At 46.9% G+C, this 20,521-nt stretch overlaps 2 protein-coding genes across 2 annotated transcripts; one reads left to right on the top strand and one right to left on the bottom strand.

Annotated features, from left to right (window-relative positions):
- The first annotated feature begins 1,106 nt into the window (after positions 1–1,106).
- Positions 1,107–8,815, top strand: LOC105711206 (intercellular adhesion molecule 5). The gene is given in 8 exon segments (XM_012443821.2): positions 1,107–1,161; positions 3,837–4,100; positions 5,207–5,540; positions 5,794–6,059; positions 6,905–7,150; positions 8,154–8,396; positions 8,591–8,604; positions 8,606–8,815. Coding segments are annotated over 8 exon segments (1,632 nt in total).
- A 7,861-nt stretch (positions 8,816–16,676) lies between these two features.
- LOC105711369 (somatotropin-like) lies at positions 16,677–18,889 on the bottom strand. The gene is made up of 5 exons (XM_012444109.1): positions 18,838–18,889; positions 17,698–17,858; positions 17,369–17,488; positions 17,113–17,277; positions 16,677–16,874 (listed from the first exon to the last, which is right to left on the bottom strand). The coding sequence occupies exons 1-5, from the start codon at positions 18,887–18,889 to the stop codon at positions 16,677–16,679; spliced, it is 696 nt and encodes a 231-aa protein (XP_012299532.1).
- Between the last annotated feature and the right edge of the window lie 1,632 nt (positions 18,890–20,521).

Here is a 20,521-nt window from a genome sequence, read left to right as displayed (position 1 = left end):
CTCCAGCCTGGTGACAGAGTGAGACTCCATCTCAAAAAAAAAAAAAAGAAAAAAAGAAAGAAAGAAAGGGAAAACAGTAAGAAACCCTTGAAAATGAATGGAAGATGAGAAAGGAGGAAGGAGGGAGGGAGAGAAGGAAGGAAAGAAAGAAGGAAGGAAGGGAAAAACAAAACAAAACAAACAGCAAGAAATCCTTGACTATGAAAGGAGGGTGAGAATCCCAAACGGACTCCAAGTTTAGTGCACACTGTGCAGCCAAAGCAATCCACCAGCATTCGTCCCCGCCCTCCCCACATTGCCTACACCTCTCCTGCAACAGACCCACCCCCAGTGGCTGGAGTGCAGGCCAAGACTTTCAGACAGTTTAAACCTTTTTTTTTTTTTTTTGATACCAATTTTCGCTCTAGAGTGCAATGGCGCAACCTCGGCTCACTGCAGCCTCTGCCTCCCAGGTTCAAGCAATTCACCTGCCTCAGCCTCCCAAGTAGCTTACATGCCCAACTGGTGCACCACCATGCCCAACTAATTTTATAGTTTTTTAGTAGAGATGGGGTTTCGACATGTTGACCAGGCTGGTCTTGAACTCCTAACCTCAGGTGATCCACTCACCTTGGCCTCCCAAAGTGTTGGGATTACAGGCGTCAGCCACTGAGCCCAGCCTAAACTCCATCTATTAGACTGAGTCAATAGTTGTTTTGACTCATGGAAACATGTCTAGCTTCATGTTTCCATGACATCACCCTTCTATTGACTCAGTCTAATAGATGGAGGCAAACTAGTAGAAAGGTAAGTAGAATACAACTTATACAGGAATCTTGATAATATCGCCTCATCCTCTTTCATATTTCCTCCCATCTTTTTGCTGTGCACACAAGCCAAATTGAAACAAATAGACATAATACAAGAAGTTCTTTTAGTCCACCTTCACTGTGATGTTTTTCTGTAATTTTTGTAGACTAGTGAGGTTTCAGGAAAGGGACTGACTTTTAATAATATCAAAGAAATAATTTTCCTTAAACATATATGTATATACATATATATATTTTTGGTGACTTTCTCCAGTATTGCTGTTTTTTTCTCTTTAGCCTTTGGTTCTTCTCATAAGGATGAAAACATGTCTGTTTGGTATCTGGGCCCTGCTGGCCTTGATTCTTTGCCCAGGTGAGGCTATTTGGGAAAGTTTTTTTAACCAGTATGTGCCAGGACACAGGTAGCTGGTCAGTGAGGAAGGGGGTGGGGCATCCTGAGTGGGGTGACACTTCCGTGTTCATTCATCTGGCTTGATGAATGATTCCTATCTCTTGGATCACTAGGACACACAATCCTTAGGGTCTCTGGCTTGTAATTGGGATAACCCAAGTCAATAGACTATCAGAGAGGACTCTCCCGAGGAGATATGCCTTCTCTACTTGGTTCCCTTCTGCCCCAGGAGTGCCCTGTGTTTCTCCTCTTCAGAATATTTTTACTTCCTTCTTGCCACCCTTTGTGTCACGATGAAGTATAATAGGCTCTTGGTAGGACAGGACCCATTGCTCAGGTATGAAAAGTGAGTTCTGATGACAGGAAAGGACCAGAGGTCTTAGTAGGAGTAGGTAACATTGCTACAAGAGTTGTGTATTCCCAGAGGAGACTGGTATTGGGAAGTGAAGTAGATGGTAGACATGGACTAGCTAAAGGGGACCTGTAGGGAAGCCTTCAGGACTTCCTGAAGTCCCCGCGCCCCTTACCTACATCAAGCATTTAAAATTCATCCAAGGCTGGGCGTGGTAGCTCACAACTGTAATCCCAGCACTTTGGGAGGCTGAGGTGGGCGAATCACCTGAGGTCAGGAGTCTGAGACCATCCTGGCCAATGTGGTGAAACTCCATCTCTGCAAAAAATACAAAATTAGCCAGGCTTGGTGGCGCATGCCTGTAATCCCAGCTACTCGGGAGGCTGAGGCGGGAGAATCACTTGAACCTGGGAGGCAGAGGTTGCAGTGAGCCGAGATCGCACCATTGCACTCCAGCCTGGGCAAAAAGAATGAAACTGTCTCTAAAATAAAATAAAATAATAAATAAAATCCATCCAACATCTCCCACTGCATCAGAGATTTCCAGAACAGATGAAATTTGTAAGCATCCAAAAACATCCGTTCCGGCCAGGTGCGTTGGTAGCTCAGGCCTGTAATCCCAGCACTTTGGGAGCCCAAGGCAGGCAGATCACCTGATGTCTGGAGTTCGAGACCAGCCTGACCAAATGGAGAAACCCCATCTCTACAAAAAATAAAAAATTAGCCAGGCATGGTGGCACATGCCTGTAATCCCAACTACTCGGGAGGCTGAGGCAGGAGAATCTCTTGAACCCAGGAGGCAGAGGTTGTGGTGAGCTGAGATCACGCCACTGCACTCCAGCCTGGGCAACGAGAATGAAACTTCATCTCAGAAACAACAACAACGACAAAAAAAATCCATTCCCTTAGCGCCAAATCAAAATAGAATGGTCTCAGTTTGAGAAGAGGCGTGAAGTTCCATGGGAAATGAGTGACCCTGGGAGTCACCTGCAGGCCAGTGGAGATCAGAATATGGTGTGCTTAAGGGTCCCCAGGAGGCTTATTTTATTCACTAGCATATTTTCAGGTCCCACCCTCACAGGTTCAAAATCGTACATTCTTTTTTTTTTTTTAATTTTTTTTTTTTTTTGCATTTTAGGTTTTGGGGTACATGTGAAAATCATGCAAGGTTGTTGCATAGGTTCATACGTGGCAGTGTGATTTGCTGCCTTCCTCCCCTTCACCTATATCTGGCATTTCTCCCCATGCTATCCCTCCCCAACTCCCCACCCCTCCTCTGTCCCCCCTACTCCCCGCCAACAGACCCCAGTGTATAGTGCTCCCCTCCCTGTGTCCATGTGTTCTCATTGTTCAACACCCACCTATGAGTGAGAACATGTGGTGTTTGATTTTGTGTTCTTGTGTCAGTTTGCTGAGAATGATGGTTTCCAGGTTCATCCATGTCCCTACAAAGGACGCGAACTCATCGTTTTTGATGGCTGCATAATATTCCATGGTGTATATATGCCACATTTTTCCTGTCCAGTCTATCATTGATGGGCATTTGGGTTGGTTCCAGGTCTTTGCTATTGTAAACTGTGCTGCAATGAACATTCGTGTGCATGTGTCCTTATAGTAGAACCATTTATAATCCTTTGGATATATACCCAGTAATGGGATTGCTGGGTCAAATGGAATTTCTATTTCTAGGTCCTTGAGGAATCGCCACACTGTTTTCCACAATGGTTGAACTAATTTACACTCCCACCAACAGTGTAAAAGTGTTCCTATTTCTCCACATCCTCTCCAGCATCTGTTGTCTCCAGTCAAAATCGTACATTCTAAGGTGGAGTTGGAATCTGCACTTTACAAGCATTCAGGGTGATTCTGGTGAAGGCAATCCTCAGCCATAATTTGAGAGAGATACTGCTTTGAGGGATAAGTAATAAAGTTTGAATCCTCTGATGGTCCACAGCAACCTATCCTGGGGAGCTTTCAAGAATTCTGAAGGTTTAGGAAGATAATGGTTTCCTGGGCATACTTTTTTAGCAATGCCATAATTTCCATGGTGATGCTAACAGAGACTTCAAGTTCTCAAGAAAGCAGATAGGTGGAGGGAATCATGGTGGAATCAGGGCTCTAACTTGTTAATTACAGGTCTTTTATCCTGTCTGGTCCTCTGAACCTTTTTATTCAGGGCAGGTTTCCTGTTCTCTAACCTGGAACTAGATAGAATAGGCTCTGTATTTTGTTTGGGTCTTGTGGTCCTTGCCAGAGTCATCGGCATATGTGGTTCCTATTTCAGGGGCCCCAGAAGAGTTTGAGGTTTCTGTTTGGCCAAATCAGGCCCTGGTGGAGTTTGGACAGTCCCTAGTGGTCAACTGCAGCACTACCTGTCCAGACCCAGGACCCAGCGGAACTGAGACCTTCTGGAAGAACACTCGGGTGGGCAAAGGGCCTCAGTGGAAAGAGTTTCTTCTGGAGGATGTCACAGAGAATTCCATCCTGCAGTGCTTCTTCTCTTGTGCAGGGATTCAAAAGGACACAAGCCTTGGCATCACTGTGTATCGTGAGTAGGGCTGAGGGCTGGGGCAGGGAGGCGGAAGGAGGAATGGGGAAACATGAACATGTCTTATTTAGGGAAGGACTGGACAAATGTTTCTAATTAGAGGAGATAATTAAGGCCCTTAATAAAGATTTCTGTTATACTACAGGGATTCTAGAGCCAATCACCTTTCCAGGCTGGAGTGCAGTGGTGCCTTCTTGGCTCACTGCAACCTCCACCTCCCAGGTTCAAGCAGTTTTCTGCCTCAGCCTTCCAAGTAGCTGGGATTATAAGCACGCACCACCATGCCTGGCTAATTTTTGTATTTTTAGTAGGGAAGGGGTTTCACTATCTTGGCCAGGCTGGTCTTAAAGTCCTGACCTCAGGTGATCCACCTCCCCCTGGCCTCCCAAAGTGTTGGGAACTGTTGGGATTATAGGCATGAACCACCATGCCTGGCCTTGTTTTTTTTTTTTTTTTTTTTGAGACTGAGTCTTGCTCTGTTGCCCAGGCCAGAGTGCAGTGGTATGATCTTGGCTCACTGTAACCTCCGCCTCCCGGGTTCAAGTGATTCTCCTACCTCAGCCTCCTGAGTAGCTGGGATTACAGGTGCATACCACTAGACCCAGGTAATTTTTATATTTTTAGTAGTGACAAGGTCTTACCATGTTGATCAGGCTGATCTCAAACGCCTGACCTCAAGTGGTCCACTTGCCTTGGCCTCCCAAAGTACTGGGATTACAGGCATGAGCTACCTTGCCCGGCCTGCTAGAGTATAGATTTTGTGTGATGCTGAGGAGACCCTGGAAGCTGCTCTTGCCTCTGAAGCCCCTCTGGCAAGAGATCAGTGCTTTCCAGAATGGCAGCAACAGTCAAAGCAAGGGACCCTCCCTCAACAGTCCCTCTTCTTGGCTATGGCCCTAGCCACTTTTGATGGGCAGAGGAAGAGCCAAAAGACTAACTCACCCCATCTAGGGCAGGAATGGCAGAAAGCTGACATTGCTGACCAGATAGTTTAAGGGTGGCAGTCACCTTCTGTGATTTGTATCACCACATCTTCCTGTCCTATGCCGTTTCTTTCTGGAGAGGTGGGTAGCACTCTCATTAAGCCCTGCCTTTTTGTCTTAAAGAGCCACCAGAGCAAGTGATTCTGGAGCTGCAGCCTGCCTGGGTGGCTGTGGATGAAGCCTTCACAGTGAGGTGTCATGTGCCCAGAGTAAGGGTGGAGAACCTCACCCTTACCCTTCTCCAGGGTAACCAAGAACTGCATAGAAAGAACTTTATGAGCTTGGCTGTGGCCTCCAAAAGAGCTGAGGTCATCATCCATGTCAGAGCCCAAAGGGAAAATGACAGGTGCAGTTTTTCCTGCCGTGCAGACCTGGACTTGAGTTTGCAAGGTGGGAGGCTCTTTCAAGGCAGCTCATCCATCAAAATATTCCGGATCTTTGGTGAGTCAGAACTCAGGTGCAGGAGGAATCGTGGGGCTCATTTTGCTCATCCTGCCTTGGCCTTTGGGACTAAATTCTCACGGGGTTTAGGGTGGGGGCGTGAGAGTCACTGAGCTTCACCTTTGCTTGGGCTTTAAACTCACCCTGGGGAAGAGAGACCTTTTAGCCCAACTCCCTTCCTACCTTGTGGGGTCCTGCATGACATGTGATTTCTCATGGCTTTTCTCCTTTCTCTCCTTGTCCTTATTTTTTTGACAGAATTCTCTGAGTCCCCAGATCTGGGTCTCTTCCCTTTTGGAGGTTGGGATGGTGGAGACTGTGAGCTGCGAGGTGGCTAGGGTGTTTCCAGCTGAAGAAGTTATGTTCCACATGTTCCTGGAAGACCAGGAACTGAGCTCCTTCCTTTCCTGGGTAGGCGACATAGCATGGGCCAATGCTACCATTCGGGCCATGGAGGCTGGTGATCAGGAACTGTCCTGCTTTGCATCTCTGGGTCCAATTGAACAGAAAACAAGAAAGCTAGTGTGCAGCTACAGTAAGTGGCCTCCCTCTTCCTTTCTCATACGGGTTCTCTGCTGCTGAAAACACAAGAGTAACGGGTTGGTGATTTGGCTGTAGATATCCCTGCTGCCCTTCACTGGGTACATTCTCAAGTGAATATGAGTCTTCTTCTTTCTCTGGTAAATGCAGGCAGACTGGGGACATGTATTGCTACAGTACTTCTTTCCAGCCTTCATCCCCAGTTTCTTTAGGCCATCCTGCTTACGGAGTGATTGGGCATGCCTGAACTACTTCTTAGGAACATTTATTTGAGGTGAGGAGGAAAGCTGTATGATGAAAAGACATCTTAGGTCTGGCGCGGTGGCTCATGCCCGTAATCCCAGCACTTTGGGAGGCTGAGGTGGATGGATCACGAGGTCAGGTGTTCAAGACCAGCCTGGCCAAGATGGTGAAACCCTGTCTCTACAAAAAATACAAAAATTACCTGGGCGTGGTGGTGGGTGCCTGTAATCCCAGCTACTCAGGAGGGTGAGGCAAAGAATTGCTTGAACTCAGGAGACAGAGGTTGCAGTGAGCCGAGATCATGCCACTGCACTTCAGCCTGGGTGACAGAGCAAGACTCTGTCTCAAAAAAAAGAGAAAAGAACATACATCTTGCAGTCCTTGCAGCAAAGCATAGCTAAAGGTGTGCATGCATAAGAGAAGCTCGCGAATCCCCAAATCACCTCATTCTTCCCTTCAGCTTTTACAGAGCAGCAATGGTATCCAAAGTCTTTCCCCTGTTGTCTGCCTTCCCAAGGGATATCACCAGCAGCAAGAATGCACAAGTGTCTGCTTGTTTTGATAAATGTGTCTGGTTCTCTTTTCCTTTTCTTACAGGGTGCCCTCCACCAATCCTGGAGCTAAAAGAATCATACCCATTGGCAGGGACCGACATTAATGTGACCTGCTCAGGGCATGTATTAACATCACCCAGCCCTACTCTTCTTGCCCCTGGGGAGCCTGCCTGGCTTCTATTTACTGCCATGGAGGAAGATGATGGCCGAAATTTCTCCTGCGAGGCCTCTTTGGAGGTGCAGGGTCAGTGGTTGATGAAAACCACTGTGATCCAGCTCCATGTCCTATGTGAGTAGAGGCCTGACCTTTCTTGTCAAAATGAGGATCATTATTTTCCCATTTCTAGAGAGCTTCTTGGCCAGTGCTTCATTATTAGAGTTGTCACATTTTTCTCATTTAAAAAAAACAAAGGAGAGAATAAAAGGAAAGCTCTCCAAGCTTACCTTATGCCCAGGAAAGTGAGCGGGGAACAAGATGAGGGGAAATTTGGAACATAAAGGAAAGTGGTTCAAGTGATCAGGCAGCAGTGGTTGAGGGTCGATGGCCGAGGAGAACAGAGGAAGTGATAGTTGGAGTTTATGCTGAAGAGGGACATATTCAAAATTTCCATATACAAGTTTGAATTTTGTTTTGACAAGTAGAGAAAATAGACTGGGCATGGTGGCTCACGCGTGTAATCCCAGCACTTCGGGAGGCCAATGGCTAGAGGTCAGGAGTTTGAGACCAGCCTGACCAACATGGTGAAACCCCATCTCTACTAAAAATACAAAAATCAGCTGGGCATGGTGGTGAGCACCTGTAATCCCAGGTACTCCTGAGGCTGAGGCAGGAGAATCACCTGGGAGGCGGAGGTTGTAGTGAGCTAAGATGGCGCCACTGCACTCCAGCCTGAGCTACAAAGTGAGACTTTTTCTCAAAAAAAAAAAAAAAAAAAAAACAAACAAAGGTAGAAAAATCCTCATCTCTGAGTTCACCACTACCTAGCTCCTGCCCCACTGAGAAGCCAAGATGGGAAGCAGGGGCCCTAGGGCCACCTTGGACAGAGCAGTGTTATCATTTAGTCTGAATCCATGAAAATACCCTAGGTTTCATCTCAGACTCCCTGCCCATAGGAAAGGTAGGAAGGAAGGGTTAGCTCAGAGCAGGGAGCTGATAGTGCTCCCTTGGGAAGGAAAGCTGTTGGGTGGAGGGGATGGCATTTGGGTGAGGGGAGGAGAGGGAGCAGGGTGTGAAGGTGGGGAGGGAGTATGGTGCTCTGAACTCAGCTCCTTGGGAGACTCTGTTTTTGCAGACAAGCCACAGTTAGAGGAATCTGGTTGCCCTGGCAAACAGACCTGGCTAGAAGGGATGGAACACATGCTTGCCTGCATCCCAAAGGGAAACCCAGCTCCAGCCTTGGTGTGTTCCTGGAATGGGGTGGTCTTTGACTTTGAATTGCTACAGAAGGCAACCCAGAACCATTTAGGAACCTACTGCTGTACAGCCACTAACCGGCTGGGCTCTGTCAGCAAAGACATTGCTGTCGTTGTTCAAGGTAATCTTTGCTGCCCTACTGCCAGGCCCAGGATGGAAACCCCTCAGGGGTTTGGGATTCTTATCCAAGCATGAAAATAAGAAAGATTCTACTAGGTTGGGAAGAGTGAGACTCAGAAATGGGCTTGGTTGGGCTGGGGTAGGTGATCCTCGCACCCTCAGACTTTCCTAACTCTGTCGTCTGTGCTTGGGCAGGACTGGATCAAGGTAATCAGCTGTACCATCTTTGTCATTATCACCGCTACCCCTGGAGTGGGTGTCATCACCATAGCACTGTGTCTGAGTTATCGGCCCTGCAAAATGGACAGGAGGGGATTGCTCTACAGGCAGAAAGAGGAGGACGAAGAGGAGGAAAGCCGGTTTGCTGTTCAGCAAGAGAAAAGTACAACTCATATAATTGACAGCCATTTGGTTGAATGAGGCTACTGCTACTGTGGTTTCTCAGGAAGGGAAGAAAGGAGAGAGGAGAAAGGAAGAAACAGAATATTAGGCCGCATTACCCTTTGTGTTCTTCTGTCCCATAAAGCAGTGTTTCAGGCCCCTGGGTCCCATGTATCCAATATGTCCACAAGCTCACCTTTCTCTTTTTTTTTTTTTGAGACAGAGTCTCGCTCTTGTCGCTCAGGCTGGAGTGCAATGGCGTGATCTCAGCTCACTGCGACCTCAGCCTCCTGGGTTCAAGCGATTCTCCTGCCTCAGCCTCCCCAGTACTGGGATTACAGGTGCCTGTCATCAAGCTTGGCTAATTTTTGCATTTTTAGTAGAAACATGGTTTCACCATGTTGGCCAGGCTGGTCCCGAACTCTTGACCTCAAGTGATCTGCCCACCTCAGCCTCCCAAAGTGCTGGGATTACAGGTGTGAGCCACCATGCTTAGCCACCTTTCTCTTTTGAGCTCACTCTAGTCATTAGGAATCTCAGTCTCAATGTCTGATTTGTAAGAAAGCTTCTTGTTCCTTGCCAGGCATATCATCAGTCCACTCTTAGATCCAATAAAAAGATCCTGCCCTTTCTTCATGGTTTCCACTGCCCTTTTAAACATCATACTAAAGTCAGGTGCATCTTAGAAATTTTTCATGGTTTTCTGATTACTAACTAGGAACTAAATTTGTAGTCCAGGGACAGGACTTTGAAGGGAGAAGGTATCAAATATGGGGCTAGGAATCAGAACTCTATTCCCATCTCTACTTTCCCTTGCTCCCCTGACCTGGACTTCTGGAGTGCCAGCTCCCAGAGCTGAGCTTGTTGATATCATTAACAATCAGTGGGAAGCTTCAACTCAGTAACCATCTGTTGTGGGTCTTGGGGGAGTATACAGATGGTAAGAAATTCCAATTCAGGCCAGACACGCAGCTACCTAGCCCAGTGTTCTGTCTCTGAAGTAGAAGGTAGAGTTCTTTCATGAAATTGGCCTCACAGGTTAAGAGCTTTAAACATCTCTGAATTCCTTTTCACAGAGTAATCAACTGTGAGTTCTCATTTGCCAATTTTTTTTTTAACCCATATGGGCATCTAGGTTAGAATTCCAATGTTGATGCTCCCTTTTCATAAATAAGTACATATTTTCATCTGTCTGCAAACTATTTCCTTCAAGCTTCAAGAGGAATCCTCTTGTGAAAATGTTCATATGATTTTATGATTCAGCTTCCTTCTCTGTTCTTTGGAAAGAATATGTTCATCCTTGGAGAAGACAAGAGGAATCATAAAACCAGATCTTTTCTCCCAAATCAGTCAAGAAATGTTTGCTGAAATGTTGCTATGGTAAAAATAAAAGTGATTTTATTATATCCAAATGCATTTCCCTTCTGTGTCATTGCTGAAAGCTTTCATTAAGTCAAATGGTTGCATTTTAGAACTTTAAATACAATTTCTAAGGAAAAGCTACTGTGTTGATGGCACGAACAACCAGCCCAGGGCAGGTGGTGCATTAGCTCGGGGCAGCAACTTATTTGACTTGCTTTCAAAACTAAAATTCAGACAGGGGTGGTAGCTCATGTCTGTAATCCCAGCACTTTGGGAGGCTGAGGTGGGTAGATCGCTTGAGCCCTGGAGTTTGAGAACAGCCTAGGCAACATGGTGAAATCCCATTTCTACAAAAAATACAAAAATTAGCCAGGTATAGTGGCACATGCCTGTAGTCCCCACTACTTGAGAGGCTGAAGTGGGAGGATCCCTTGAGCCCGGAAGGTGGAGGTTGCAGTGAGTTGAGATCATGCACCCCAGCCTGGGCAACAGAGCCAGAACCTGTCTAAGTCCAGACTTCCACATACAGAGTGGTCCATAGCCTTCCAAACTGCAGATACTAGCTAGAAAAAAACGTAGCATCAGACACCAAAGGGAAAAAATTTTCCTTTTCTTCCCAGACCTCCTCTGAGTCTGGTGTTATGGACTTGGTATAAAAATAACCCTTTGGTTTCACCACACACAAGGCAATGGGCATACGATGGTGAACAAAACATTGTCCCTGCCTTCCACAAATTTATTGGGAAAGCTAGACAAACAAGCAGGAGATGATGTTGAAGCATTAACTCTTATGATTGGGAAAACAGCTTGTTAAGAGAAAGTGTAACTTGGATCAAGGAAGGCTTCCTGGAGGGACACAAAATATCTTGACTTTGCAAAACAGCATCCCCCAACGTGACCTGTTCAACCTCCATGTTTCCACTAAGTGGAGCTACTGCTCTCTCATCATGTGAATGTAATATAAATCACCCACCTTCCCTGAATTGAGCATCTTGGGAAATAAGTTTGGAAGCAGGTTTAACAGACAGGAGTATAGAGCCGCCCCATCCGGGGATCCTCAGCCGTTTCCGTGTCAGGATCAGCTGCATTAGAGCTATAGTTATCCTGTATCTGCACATCCTATCTCATGGCCTCAGTGCTTTGAAACACACTGGATCCAAAAAGGAGGGGAAAAATTAGCCAGGCATGGGGTTGTGCACCTGTAATCCCAGCTACTCGGGAGGCTGAGGCTTGAACCCTGGAGGCGAAGGTTGCAGTGAGCTGAGATCGTGCCATTGGATTCCAGCCTGGGCAACAGAGTAAGACTTCATCTTGAAGAAAATATAAACAAAAAACTAAACAAAACCAAAAAGGGAGGGAAAAGGGGGGCCACTTGGACTTTCTAGTTCCAGCAGGGAGAGCCTGGAGGCTTAGCCGGCTGCTGCCTTTGCTTCTCACTGCCACAGGGTGTCAGTGTTGATAGATGGTCCCACACAGTACCATTAAACCAAGCGGATCTGCAGATCCCGGTTCCCAGCTGCTGTGGATCTCTGAGGGAGGGATGATCCGCATCTTTGGGGCCTGGTCCAGCTGTGGGTATCCTCTTGCTTGGGTTTCCAGGGTTCCAGTTCTTAGAGCTCAGTAGTTTGGATGAGCTGTCCCGCAAAGCTCTTCAGACTAGGCTGGGCTCTTCCCCTTGTAGACTTGGAACCTCTGTTTCCTTTCCTTCCCCAAGGATCCAACAACCAGGGGGTCAGGCAACGCCTCCTCACTGATTCTTAAAGCAAGAAGGATCTCATCTCTCTCTTCCAGTATAATAGAGCTTCTAAGGGTAGCTGCCTTCAAAGGAGGCCCCACCCTCAAATGGTTTTGATCATATTCTTTCTGAACATTAGAGCAACCAGCTCACGCTTAAATTGCAACTACTTTGATTATCTCCAGAGGAATAGTGGCCTTTAATACTCCAAAAGTTTATCCTCTTTATTATTTTTTTTGAGACAGAATCTTGCTCTGCCACCCAGCTGGAGTGCAGTGGCATGATCTTGGCTCACTGCAACTCTGCCTCCCAGGCTCAAGCGATTCTCATGCCTCAGAAGCTGGGAATACAGATGTGTACCACCACACCTGGCTAATTTTTGTATTTTTAGTAGAGACAGGGTGCCACCATGTTGGCCAAGCTGGTCTCGAACTCCTGACCTCCTCTCGCCTCGGCCTCCCAAAGTACTGGGATTACAGGTATGAGCCACCATGCCTGACCATTTATCCTCTTAAGGATGATCAAGGTGACATTCTGGTGTCTTTCTCTCTAGACCCGAGAAAGCATAAATTACATCTTCAGTGGGGCTTCTTACCATAGGGTTAAAAATAGTATTTGCCTTAGAGGATTATTGTTAGAAATGACACAGTACTTGTTAGACACTAGCATGGTGCTGGAGACGTGTTCACATTTGTTGGTTTTTATTATTACACTGATAATTCTGGCACTAATTACAGCTGTCATTATAATCACAGTAAACTCAAAGCAAGAATCAGAAATCCATGGCAGCCCTGAGGGCTGTCAAAAGTCATATACACTGTGCACAGCTTTCTGATTTTTCTAGTCTCTTTCTTCCTCCTTCCCCTACTTTCCCCTCAGTTTGGTCCCCTAAGATTTAGGACTACTAGTAGGGTGACCAGTCCTACTAGCTGAGTTTGCATTGAGCTGAGGGATTCTTGGAACGAACGTGGGACTTACAGTGTTGAAATTGAGAAAGTCTCCTGCAAACCAGGACAAGTTGGTAGCCCCAATCCCAGCGGTGCTCATTGTGTGCCTCAGCACACCAGGGCCTTCTGAATTAAAGAAGCGGCCAGGCAAAGTGTCAGCTTGTCTTGGCCTAGAAGCCCAGACCCTGTAATTCAGAAGAAAAGGGAAGGGGTCAGTTCTGCTCTCAACTGTGTATAAAGGGACAAAACCCATCATGTGTATTTCAACAATGCTCATGGAAGAAATTCAGAAGCAGTCATTTTAGGTGAGGGTAAATTCAGAACATGACAGAGTCAGAAAAACATTATCCAAGGGGTCAAGGATGACTCGAGCTCTGCCTACTGAACTCTTCCTTGTGTGAGTCTCACTAATCTTATCTTCAGGATGATTTTTCATTAGAAAATACCATTAAGGGCCAGGTACGGTGACTCATGCTTATAATGCCAGCACTTTGGGAGGCCAAGGCAGGCAGATCACCTGAGGCCAGGAGTTTGAATCCACCCTGGCCAACATGGTGAAACCCTGTCTCTACTAAAAATACAAAAATTAACCCTGTGTGGTGGTGCATGCTTATAATCCCAGCTACTCAGGAGGCTGAGGCACAAGAATCACTTGAACCTGGGAGGCAGAGGTTGCAGTGAGCCAGGATTGCACCACTGCACTCCAGCCTGTACCTCAAAAAACAAAAACAAAACAAAACAAAAAAACAAGAAAAACCGGAACAAACTATTCAAATTTTTTAGTTGTGAGAAGATATAAAAATTCCCATCTTAATTATTTGATGTGTACAGTTCAGTCAAGTACATTCACATTGTCAGCCAACCATCACCACCATCCATCTCCAGAAAGCTTTTCATCTTGCACAGCTGAAACTCTGTGCTCATTAAACAGCTCCCTATTCCCTTCCTCCCCACAGCCGCTGGCAGGCACCATCCTCCTTTTTGTCTCTATGAATTTGACTGCTCCGAGCACCTCATAGGAGTGAAATCAGACAGTATTTATCTTTTTTGATTGGTTCATGAGAAACACTTTTTAGATGACTGGTTGGAATTAGGCGCCACAGCTGGCCCAGGCCTCTCATCTCCTTTTTCCCTGTTCCACCAATACAACAATTGTGGACACGTGGATCTCTAACACAGTGGTTCTCAACCTTGTTTACACATTAGAATCACCTGGGAAACTTTCAAAGTACGCTTGCCTGGACCACATTCCAGGATAATTATATCAGAATCTCAGGGAATGAGGGCTTACGTATGCAGTGCTTAGAAAACACTCTAGGCATCTCAAATTTGCACCGGAAATTGCTGTCCATGCCAAACTGTCGAGCTGAAAGGTGGAATAATATTTGGCAAATGAAAGAATTTAAAGTAGATGGTCTTTAAGGCCTTTTTACACTCTAAAATGTGCAAAGTCAGGTAGAATCTTTCTAATTCTCAATCAGGGTGGTTGAGTGGATTCTCCTATACCAGAGGGGAGGTGGGTGGACACTCTTTGGACTGTGGCTGCCCCTGCAGTTGAGTTATGTTACCACAATCCCACTTTAGAACCCTCTTAGCCACCCACGTAAGCGCTGGCCATTGTCATTCCCTGGCCACATGCATTCAACAAATACTTATTAAGATAACTCACATTTCCTTTGAAAACACGCAAGCCAAGAGATAATTATATTTGTGCTCATTCCATCGACTTCTAAAGACTGAGATTTCTAAATAATTTTAAGGCCAAATGAAGGACGTTGCAGAAATACTGATTCCAGCTTCAAGCAAGAAATATTTTTCCGCAATGAGAGTGGTTTAATAGAATGAGTAGCCTTGTGAAAGAGTGCTTCCCTTGGTTCTAGTGCTACCCAGTTGTAATTGGAATACTGACTGTAAGGATAAGATTCCCAAAGTAAAAAAAACTAGGATGACTTATGAGGCCCTTCTAACTCCAAAATACCATAATTTAAAAGCCAGATAGTAGAAGAATGAGGTAAAAGATGTAGGAATGGCTTCTGCGCTAAGAAATGCAGCAGCTCCAGAGTTTTGATTATTTCAACTTTCAACCACTTCCCAAGGACTGAGTTATTAACTGTAAAATAGCCAAAAATGAACACAAGTGGGTGTCATTATCAAGAAAATTCATTGTAGCACATAAAAATCAGAACTTCTAGAGAAGATTAATTAGGGGGTTGATTATTTGCATTGCAAAATAATTAGTGCCTTCATAAAATCATTTTTGGATAGTAAAGTTCCTGTGACCATCTTAGTATCAATTTATAGGTCCTCAGTCACTTAGCCAAAGTGCTTGGGAGAGTAAAAACTTTAAAGAACTAACCACTGCTCTTTAGTGCATATTTGGAAATAATAAACATCTGAGTTGTCATTAGGAAAACAATATAATTTCACAACAGATATTTAGACACTCCATCAGAAAATGCAAACCATCCAAAAATTCAATGCAAAAATAACTATAATTTCTTGAGTGCTATAACATGTAAAAAATATCATTGCATTTAATCCTCACATAATCCTTGTAAAGCAAGGTGTAGGAGTTGTCTACACCCCTCCAGGGTGTAGACAAAGGCCTGGAGAATTCACTAGTGGAAATGAAGAACAAGCTGATTTCTCTTGAGTCAGGGCCTGACTGCTAAAAAGAGAGCAGCAGTGTTTCTTTCCCCCAGCCCTTGAAGCCAATGTGGCCCCAGATTGGCTGGCATAAACCTCACCCCTATTGTCTCAGCTTGGTCAAGTAATTTATTTAGGAGTGCCAAATTACATACAGCCCAAATTTTTCTGATTCTTTCCCTTATACAAAATTACCCCAATCAACATATCTTAGAACAAAATTGCTCAAAGACAGTTTGGAGACCATATGTGTTTGGGTTAATTTTTGCCCTTAAAATATCTTCAATATGTGTTTCTTGTAAAACTCTGGATGTCCTGGCTGTCTCAAAGAATCAGAAAGTCTGGAAGCCCTGTCCCTGATGTCCTGCTGGTGACAGGCTGGGTGGGTCCTACCTGAGCAGGGTCTTGAGTTCTGCTGGTGGTGCTGGTTCCCACCCCTCTCTCTTGCATCCCCCTAAGGGAAGCGAGTATCAGCTGGGATTTATCCCTTCCCATCCAGCCCCCATAGCCTACGTTGTTATCTATCTAGCACCTGTTGGCATTGCATTTGCAACCCCAAAGAAAATATCTCTTTCACTTCCCTTGGCCTAATTCAGACCCCAAATGCTCTGGTTCTGTACATCTCAAACTCATTTTTCATTGTTCTCATTTCCCAAGGGTAGTTGGGCTTAAGGAATATTCATCTTAAAATTCTTCTGCAAACAAGTAATTCTATGACATTGTTTTCTCACTTGTTGAGAATTTTTTTCTCTGCACTTAAAAGCCTGTCTTGTTTTCATTTCTTCCGACTCCTGGGGGGTAGGTTTGGTGTTGCTCGTGATGGCCGGGGAGGAAGAAATGCCTTCAGATCATCTCTGGGATGACCAGTGAGCTATTACCAGCAAGCTGGGAGCACTGACCTGGTGGAGTGGTCTCAGTGAGTAATAGATAGCACTGCTGTGCCAGCTTTCTTCTGGCCCAGGAAGAGTCAAATCCTTTATGTTTCAGGGACCTGGTTCCCAATAGACCCCACAGGCCATGCAGGTTGTCTTCCCAACCTGCCCCTTGCTCCATACCCCCACCCTTCACCCCATAATATTAGAGAAGGACACCTTGTCAGACGAAATGATGCAACTTAATTTTATTAGGACAAGGCTGGTGGACACTGGACTGCCACCTTCCAGGGCCAAGAGAGGCCCTGGGAAGGGGTCACAGGGATGCCACCCAGCAGCTAGAGGCCACAGCCGCCCTCCACAGAGCGGCACTTCACAATGCGCAGGAACGTCTCGACCTTGTGCATGTCCCTCCTGAAGTGATAGAGCAGCCCGTAGTTCTTGAGCAGTGCGTCATTGTTGTGCAAGTTTGTGTCAGACATGCTGCAATTTTGCTTGATGATCACCCCAGTCTGGGGGCTGACCTCTTCCAGCCACTGCAAAGTGAAGGAAGAGAAAGAGAGGCCAAGCGCTTGGACACTGTTCCCTCCCTCTCTCATTTTTCTCCCTCCCCTCCAGGGTGTAGACAAAGGCCTGGAGAATTCACTAGTGGAAATGAAGAATAAGCTGATTTCTCTTGAGTCAGGGCCTGACTGCTAAAAAGAGAGCAGCAGTGTTTCTTTCCCCCAGTCCTTGAAGCCAATGTGGCCCCAGATTGGCTGGCATAAACCTCACCTCTATCAGAGTTTGAATGCCTTCTTCTAGGTCCTTCAGGGACTTATAGACGTTGGTGTTCGAGACCCTATCCAGTTCACTGTTGGCAAAGACACTCTTGAGGTGCCGCACGGGTTCAAGCCAGGACTGGACGAGTACCAGGGAGATGTGGAGCAGCTCTGGGTTCTGCAGGGGAAGGACTGGCAGTGGGTGTGCTGCCTGGGAATTCTGACCACAGGCCGCCCCATCCCCGCCTGGGGAGAGGGCGGCCACTCACAGATTTTGCCAGCACTTCCTGCTTGTTGGTGGGTGTCAGGATAGACTCTGAGAAGCAGACGGAGGTATTGGGGTTACGCAGGAAGAAATACTTCTGTTCATTCGGGATACAGTCTTCTTCCTAGGAGAAGGACCACCAATCAAGGTCTATGCTGGTGACTAGCTCTCATTCTTAATTTTCTGGGACCTCACTCAGCGTATGATCATCTGCTTGCATCTTCGCCTCAGAAAACAACACTGAGCTCCTTCGTCTCCTCCCGTTACTTCCCAGCAGGGGCAAGTCACCCCTTCCTATCACCCCTGATGGGCATCTATTCCCCAAGAACTTACAAACTCCTGGTAAGTGTCAAAGGCCAGCTGATGCAGCTGACTGGCTCTGAGCACAGTGTCTTCCAAAAGCCTGGATAAGGGATATTTTGGAATGGCACCAGTCTCTTGAACCCAGGGCAGGCAGAGCAGGGTGAAAGCCAAGAGCAGGGACATCTGGGAGCCTGGGGAGAAAAAGGTGGGGAAGGGAGGGAGCTGGAGAGCAAGAGGCCAGTGCTCTTCTCAGGGCCTGTTTTTTTTCTGCCTCACCCTCCAGGGACCAGGAACATTCTGAGGTTGGCCGAATATCTGGGCCTTGATGGCGATACTCACATTCAGAAGCACCAAACCTGAGGGTTAGTGCCCTCGTCCCATCTACAGGGCATATCGTAGTACCCTAAGGGATTTTAGGGGCACTTACCTGCAGTCAGTGCAGCTAGGTGAGCTGTCCACAGGACTCTGAGTGGTTTGGGGAGTTTGGCCTTGGGATCCTGGAGCTGGTCTCTTGTGGGCCCTTTTATACCCTGGCCCCTTCTCTCTCCCTACTTGCCCCTGTTTCTTTGTACATTTATGCATGGGACCACTGACGTGCCTGTGCTAATGGATAATTTAGAAGCTTCTCCCACACACTCTGGTATCATATCCCCTGGCTTGTCATCTTTCCCTTCCCACCGTCACCGGTGCTGTGCACAGAGTGTCAGCCAGAGACACCACCCATCCTGGCCTGTCTTTAAGGGGCAGGTGGGTGCCCTCTGGTAGCATGCCCTGGTGGCCAACCTGAAGGCGGGAAAGGATGTCAGGATAACCAGTCCTTGAGACCCACACGGACCCCATCCCACTCTCTATCCTATCCCTTTCCTCCTCCCCGCATGGTTCCCCTCCACCCACCAGTGAGATTGGGTGTACTGAGAAAAGGAGCCAACTATAGTCAATATATTCTGAGGGTTCTGGACACGATTAGTCCTGAGCTCCACTTTTCCTGACTCATCCTGGGTCCACCTGAGGGAGCTGGATGCTGTGCTAACACTGACCACTAGCGGGAACCAACCCCATACTTTGCCCTCCCCTCTCCCTGAGCCTTGGGGCTCCCGCAGGTCTGTGGGGACCAAGAACCCAGACTCAGGTACTTCCCCAGCTCCATGGACCCGCAGCAGAGATACAAACCAGGAAGCAGAAATCCCAGGAACAGACACGGACCACAAGCGCTTCCTCCCATAGCCTTGAAACTATCAGAGAATCTCAAACTTGGAAGAGCTCTTGAAGGTTTGAGTCTCCTCCCCAGCTTTGGGACTCAGAACACATCACGCCGAAATATGCCCTATGCAGCCATGGAAGCCCCTCCTCCTTTTTCTCCTCCTCCTTTCCAGCTCTGTGTAGAGCTTATCCAGTTGCAAAGGGCCTGCTTTGCATTCTCACATCTGACCTGCCACTTGGCTTGTGAAGGAGCTATTATGATCATCCCATTTCACAGACCAAGAGACTGAGGCTCAGAGAGACTGACTTACATGAGTTACCTCAGCCAGGGCAGCAGATCTCCACAACCTTGCTCTTCCTACACTTTCTCTAGGCTGGGCACGGTGGCTCACGCCTGTAATTCCAGCACTTTGGGAGGCTGAGGTGGGTGGATCACTTGAGGTCAGGAGTTCAAGACCAGAGTGATCAACATGGGAAAACTCCATCTCTATTGAAAGTACAAAAATTAGCTGGGCATGGTAGCTTGCTCCTGTAAACACAGGTACTCAGGAGGCTGAGGCAGGAGAATCCCTTGAACATAAGAGGTTGAAGTGAGCCAATATTGCACCACTGTACTCCAACCTGGGCGACAGAGCAGAACACCCTAAAAAAAAAAAAAGAGTCCTTTCTCCAGAGGTTATTTTAACTTCATCATCTTCTTCTTCTTTTTTTTTTGTTGGGGGGAGATAGAGTCTTTGTCACCCTGACTGTAGTGCAGTGGCATGATCTTGGCTCACTGCAACCTCTGCCTCCTAGGTTCAAGTGATTCTCCTGCCTCAGCCTCCTGAGTAGCTGGGGTTATACACACCCAACATTATGGTGGCCTAATTTTTGTACTTTTTTAGTAGAGACAGGGTTTCACCATGTTGACCCAACTGATCTCAAACTCCTGACTTCTGGTGATCTGCCCGCCTTGGCCTCCCAAAGTACTGAGATTACAGGTGTGAGTCACCACTCCCAACCCAGTTATTTCAGCTTCTAAATTGCTCTGAGTTTAGGGATCCTGCTCCCAACGCAAGTGGTCCTTTGCCTCATTTTGTCCTTCCATAAGGGGAAGATTGTTCTCCCTCAATTCCCAGGTGAGAATGGCCCAGTGGCACTGGGTGCCTTGTGGAAACCTCACAGCAGGACAAGGTGAAGGCAGAGAAGGCTAGGACTGAGTGTCCTGTCTCCTGGTGCCCAGGGTTGGGGCTGTTGCAATATCATCTGGAGGTCACAAGCATCAGATGCCCCCCAGAGATGAGAGCAGGAAAGAACACCCTCTCCTGCCCTGAAATCTTCCACCCCTGAGTTTAAGGGCATCCAGCACGCAACGCTGTAGAAACACAAACAAGCAAACAAGCAAACCCTTCTAGAAGTGGTTAGCAGTGGTGTTGACAATCAACATTGAAAACCCACAACCCTGTGGTGGAGGATGTGAATGCTGGGCCCTGCCACCTCCCCCTTTTCAGAGCAGAAGACAGAGCTCATTTTCTGCCGTCATTCCTGAAGCATTACCCGACCAGCACCCCAGACTCATCATCTGCTGGGAGGGCACTGGGCTGTGGGCTGTTCTCCAGGCACGCCTGTGGGAGGACCCGACAGGGATGTCATCAACGATACCAGCTCTGAGAAA

Source organism: Aotus nancymaae, unplaced genomic scaffold (genome assembly GCF_030222135.1).
Source record: "Aotus nancymaae isolate 86718 unplaced genomic scaffold, 86718_ANA_hifiasm-v0.15.2.pri h1tg000089l, whole genome shotgun sequence".
NCBI lineage: Eukaryota > Metazoa > Chordata > Mammalia > Primates > Aotidae > Aotus > Aotus nancymaae.
Note: the sequence above shows the minus strand (reverse complement) of the source record. Positions and strands in the feature narration are given on the sequence as shown.

Coding starts and splice junctions, on each gene's coding strand:
- LOC105711369 (XM_012444109.1), bottom strand. CDS start 18,889: ATGGGAGGAAGCGCTTGTGGTCCGTGTCTGTTCCTGGGATTTCTGCTT. Junction 17,489..17,697: donor TTGACACTTACCAGGAGTTT/GTAAGTTCTTGG, acceptor TCCTTCTCCTAG/GAAGAAGACTGTATCCCGAA. Junction 16,875..17,112: donor GCATTCAAACTCTGATAGAG/GTGAGGTTTATG, acceptor TTCACTTTGCAG/TGGCTGGAAGAGGTCAGCCC.